The 5,779-nt window shown below is 39.6% G+C and overlaps 1 protein-coding gene across 1 annotated transcript; it reads left to right on the plus strand.

Annotated features, from left to right (window-relative positions):
• Positions 1-3,683: 3,683 nt before the first annotated feature.
• LOC100407629 (translationally-controlled tumor protein-like) lies at positions 3,684-4,456 on the plus strand. The gene has a single exon (XM_035277168.3). It carries the CDS (start codon positions 3,739-3,741, stop codon positions 4,255-4,257), a length of 519 nt encoding a protein of 172 aa, XP_035133059.1. The 5' UTR covers positions 3,684-3,738; the 3' UTR covers positions 4,258-4,456.
• The last annotated feature ends 1,323 nt before the right edge of the window (positions 4,457-5,779 follow it).

Below are 5,779 nucleotides of genomic sequence, written 5' to 3' on the forward strand. Positions count from 1 at the left end.
TTGACAATAGAAAGTAGTTAGTCCTGGTAGAAACATTTTAATTGTCCTTTTCATTCAACATTGTTAGTTCATTTCTGAATGCACACTAGGTCCCCACTTGAGACCTAGGCTCTTCCTAAAGAATTCTTCCAAGCTGTTGTTTCTTCATCAAGTTTCATTGCCTAAGTTTCCCTAGCTAGTCAGAATGCAATCTGGTTTCTGATTGCTTTCCCTGGCTTTGATCTACTAATATTTAGAGATATTTGCCGAATTTACCCTTTAGTTTCCAGTACCACAACCCAGGAAGGAGGTGTCTCCACTAAACACAAGACAGAGAATGTGTCAATACCTCCCTCCCAATTCTACTGTGCTGCTGAAGGGATTATGAATGTAGACACTTACTTTTCTTTAACTCCCTGAGATTCAATTTCCTTATCTGAAAGTAGGAATAATAAATAATTATCTTACCTAACTCAACTTAGTATGGCAGCAGCAAATAAGGTGAGACATATGAAAACATTTTTTAAACCAACAATTTTCATGCCAACATAAAATGATATTATTTAACAATTTAAAAATAATTCTGCATCTTTCAAATTGTATATATAGAAACAAAATGAGAGGGAAAAGTTGAGGATAACTGTTTACTAAATGCCTTCTAAAACTGATACTCAAGGCAACTCCTTCAATTTCCAGAACAATGCTAGGAAGTAGTCATCATTCTCTTCATTTAACTGACTATGAAGAAGCTGAGCTACAGAAAGGTTAAGTATCTCATGTAAGGTCACGCAGCTAATTATCAAGATTACACCAAAGACTGGAAGATTGATATGAGTCTCTGCAGCAGAATTAAGAAAAGAAGGAAGCTAGAGAAACTATCAGTAAAGATTTGAGGAAAACTTCAAGATCGGGTTGAACAAGATAAGGGGTGGTAAATACCAAGAGAAGAAAGGAGGGTGATTCCCCAGGGCCTGCAGAAAAGGAATGAAGAACTCAGGAGGGCTAGTTCAGGAGAAGGTGGCTGCACCTAGATCTGGGTACATTCTACTTTTTGACCAATTAAAACCTCAGTTATGCCTCTCTTTTAACATCTTAATATTTATATTAGGTTTTTTGGCTCTAAGCAATGAACACTTGAGCAACCTTCCACTGGATTTGATCAGTTTAGAAAATCATTGTGGCTATTCAGGCCAAAATGTCTGACTTTTATCACAACATTAAATGTAAATGTTCTGGATAACTGCACTGATTTATTATTCAATTCCACTATGGTCGGACAACCACTAGAGTATGGGAGCAATTTATATATGAATATTGAAGAAAATGAATAGAGCATATAGTCCTGTTGGGAGAGAGGAATTTTGGAAAACTCTCTTGCCAAGGCAAAACTGAGATTTCAATTTGAAATGACAAAGAATAATTTTAAAGAGGAGTTACGCAGGAAAAATTATTTTCCCAATGTGAAAGTTGGGTAAGAAAATGTATTTTACAGAGAGGAAATTTTTGACAGAAATTTGAGTTCAATCAAAAGTAATAAAATTAGTGAATGAAGAGCTTACATCTTTAAAGGCAATTTGGCGAAAGAAGTTGTTCTCAACTCAGCCTTAACAATGTTAGAAGAAAGTTGATGTATTATTTCCAAACAAAATTTTAACTTAAATTCTTAAGAAGAAACACCTTTATTATTTTTGATCCAGCTAGTAGATTGCACAGTAGACCAATTTAGACCATTAACTTGAGTCGAGACTATGTCATCTGGAAACCCTCCAAAGGCCAGGGGAGCAACAGAAGCCTGCTAGGAAACCAGGAACCCATAGACACACTTCCCATTCTACAAAGACGTACCACTGAGTCAATAAGAGCAGTGGGTTGATAAATAACTATGTTGTCCACAGCTATGTTGTGCAGGACTCCATCCTTGTCCAGCATTTCTTTTTAGAAAGAAAAGCAAAATAGGAAATGGATTTCCAATAAATGGACTGATTTATAGGCTGTAACTGTTACACTTGCAGTTGTTTTTGGCAAAATTCTGTGCTTTTCTATAAGGTATACTATTAAGTTAATCCCTAACCTTACCCAAAACAAGAAAAGGAAAGGAACATTGACTAGAGTTATGCACTCAAATAAAAGTCCTTTCTACACATATAAATATGCATCCAGCATCCAGAGTCATCCTCACATACTTGACTCCAAGCTGGTATTCTGACTGTGCTCCCAGCAAATCATTCCAAATCTCTGTTATGCTGACAACTTCTGGGTGGTGTGTAGGGGATATGACCATCGAATCTCATGGTCATGAGTCCACTCCTGCACCTGCTTTTCTCTAAAGTGGGCCCCCAGTCCAATGCAATGTTATGTGAGATCCTGTACTGGTGAATCAAGCACTCTGAAAGCGTTTGGTTGATAGTGCTGGCTGAGGCCCAACCAGCAGGAAAGAGAACACACTTGAATGTGCGTCCATTCTTATGCCAGCAAACCACTGATTCTTCCAGGATGAAAAGCTCCATCCATTGAGTTGTGAACTTGTCAACCGTGGCCAGGTCTCCCGAAGAAATGCCTCCATAAGGAGGACTTGGTGACAGTTGCTGTTGTTGATGGTGGTGCTACATCAGCCATGGTGAAAGGGAGTACAGGCTGTTGTGTGTGGCCACTGTCTGTCACTTTTCCTTGCCCATCATGCCAGCACAAGGGTGGTGAATGATAGAGACTGACAAACACTAATTGCCAGGTGATTTCATCTACTTGGTTGTTTACTGTCTCTTTGAAGAAGGATATTCTCTCTAGTGGGTGTAACATGTACAAAGATTGCCACACTTTGTGTTCACTCCCAGATGTTAATCCATGTGCCTTGACTCCAGACCTCCTTGGCCCCAATCTTCCCCTTTTTTTCTTCCAGACCCTAATTAGAGGTCTATCTACATTCTAATCCCCTGCCATTTTTCTTTACCCACGAAGTTGTCTACCAGGTACACCACCCATCAGGAGAACTTTTTTGTACCACTTTTTCAAGACCACCCCTGATTGAGGCTTCAGCGCAACTGCCATCTATTTTAGCTCATCTCCAAACACCAAGCAAGTCCAACCAAAAGTCAAGCTAAGGCTTTTTACTCCTGCTTTGGCTGGTCACACATGTCTCCCCACACAGCCATAGTTGCAAGCTGAAGAAGGAGCATGATTCGACTGTGGTGAGTGACATCTGTGCTGCCTACTCATGCAGTTGGCTTTGTCCTCTGGCCCACCAGAGTTTGTGCCCCCTTTGTGAAAAGAGGTGCAAAGTGCACTAATTTTAATTTGTCTTTACTTTTGAAGAGATATCTGGCATGCTCATCATCATAAATCTGTAAACATTTTACAGATATGGATAAGTCCCTGAAACTTTACAATATTTAGCTACCACCTTCTGGAGCTCATGTGTTTTTTCAAGGTTTCCAGTATGTCTGCCTTTGGCCTATCTCACTAATCAATGTAAAATCATTGATATAATGAATGGATATGATGATCTGCAGAATGCCAAGATGCAAATATGTTTGAAATATTATGGCAGAGTACAGGAGAAGCCCTGAGGCAAAAGTAAAAGTGCATATTGTTGTACCTTCTATGTGACTACAAACCGTTTTTGGATTGTTATTTAAAAATGAAATAGCGCTTTTCTGCCCGCTCCCCCCTCCCCCCTAGCGCCTCTCCGGCTGCACAGCACTTGCTCCAAGCTTCACGCTCCTGCTAAGCTAGCGCCGCCGTCCTCTCCCGTCAGCTGCCATCATGATTATCTACCGGTATCTCATCAGCCACGATGAGATGTTCTCTGACATCTACAAGATCCGGGAGATCGCTAGCGGGCTATGCCTGGAGGTGGAGGGGAAGATGGTCAGTAGGACAGAAGGTAACATTGATGACTCGCTCATTGGTGCAAATGCCTCCGCTGAAGGCCCCGAGGGCAAAGGTACCGAAAGCACAGTAATCACTGGTGTCGATATTGTCTTGAACCATCACCTGCAGGAAACAAGTTTCACAAAAGAAGCCTACAAGAAGTACATCAAAGATTACATGAAATCAATCAAAGGCAAACTTGAAGAACAGAAACCAGAAAGAGTAAAACCTTTTATGACAGGGGCTGCAGAACAAATCAAGCACATCCTTGCTAATTTCAAAAACTACCAGTTCTTTATTGCTGAAAACGTGAATCCAGATGGCATGGTTGCTCTATTGGACTACCATGAAGATGGTGTGACCCCATATATGATTTTCTTTAAGGATGGTTTAGAAATGGAAAAGTGTTAACAAATTTGGCAATTACTTTGTATCTATCACCTGTCACCATAACTGGCTTCTGCTTGTCATCCACACACAAGGACTTAAGGCAAATGGGACTGATGTCATCTCGAGATCTTCATTTATTTTGACCGTGATTTATTTGGAGTGGAGGCATTGTTTTTAAGAAAAACGTGTCATGTAGGTTCTCTAAAAATAAAATGCATTTAAACTCAAAAAATAAAAAATAAATAAAGTAGCATGCATTTCTGATGTTACATTAACCCACTTTATCAAAAATACCTTACATATCTGGTTTGTAGGCTGGGATCAGGGCTTTAATGTGATTGAGCTTATCATAGTCTGCAGTCACCTGCGGGATTCATTCAGTTTCTGCAGGGGCCAAACAGGTGAATTAAGTCAATGTACTGGGAGCACCATCCCTGCATCCTTTAGATAAAGGTACAGCAGATTTTTTCTATGAAGAGCCAGATGGTAAAAATTTTAGGCTTTGCAGACCACATATGGTCTTTGTGGCATGTTTTTATTTTTTTAACAACCTTTAAAAAAATGTAAAAACCATTCTTAGCTTGCAGGCTGTGTAAAAACTGCCATGCACCAAACTTTGTCCATGGTCCACAGTTTTCCAGCTCCTGCTTCAGATCCTTAAAATGTCCCTAATCTTTTCCATCCCTCACCTTGGGATGTGATATAGTTACTGATTTACTATCTTGGCTGTCATGGAGGGTAGTTTCTGAGGCTTCTGGTTTATTTTTCACACTATGATAGATTTTACCTTTCAGACCAACACCCAATACAGGGATTGTGCCAACTGCAAGCATGTCAGTCCTAATTATACATTTGTGAACTGTGGAAACAATCACTGGATGGTCATCAGGCCCAAGGGACTTTGTCCAGGTGTCCGTTTATTTTCTAGCCCCCATAATTTATTATTAGCCTTGTCTATTATTGTGTGTGTGTGTTTTTAAATAAAACTGTGAGCATGTATAACTTCCATAAGAATAAAAAAATCAAGGAAAAATTCAATTGGAACTTTCAGTCAATATTTGCCAAACTAGCAGTTTATGAGCAAAAATACATTCTTACTCCAATGTTGTAAAATTACAAAGTAGGATACATCAGAATTATTTTTGTAAAATTAGAGCATCTCAAAAATAAAAATAGAGAAAGAGAAATGTATAGGAACCAGAAATGAAGATACATTTCATTGTTAGAATAGTAAGAAAGGGCTTAAAACAACTGGGATATAAACAAGCATAGGACATAGATGTAAATAGTACAGTCTTATGTTGGGGATTTTAATGATTCTGTGGGCATAGGCTGTGAGGCTTCAGGGATGTACTTCCCCACCCCCAAGATGGAGTTTCGCTCTTGTTACAATGGCGCGATCTCGGCTCACCGCAACCTCTGCCTCCTGGGTTCAGGCAATTCTCCTGCCTCAGCCTCCAGAGTAGCTGGAATTACAGGCATGTGACAACATGCCCAGCTAATTTTTTGTATTTTTAGTAGAGACAGGGTTTCACCATGTTGA

This window comes from Callithrix jacchus, chromosome 16, assembly GCF_049354715.1.
Source record: "Callithrix jacchus isolate 240 chromosome 16, calJac240_pri, whole genome shotgun sequence".
Taxonomy (NCBI): Eukaryota; Metazoa; Chordata; class Mammalia; order Primates; family Cebidae; genus Callithrix; species Callithrix jacchus.

What these genes read in the sequence shown, in the direction of transcription:
- LOC100407629 (XM_035277168.3), top strand. Translation starts at nt 3,739, where the DNA reads ATGATTATCTACCGGTATCTCATCAGCCACGATGAGATGTTCTCTGAC.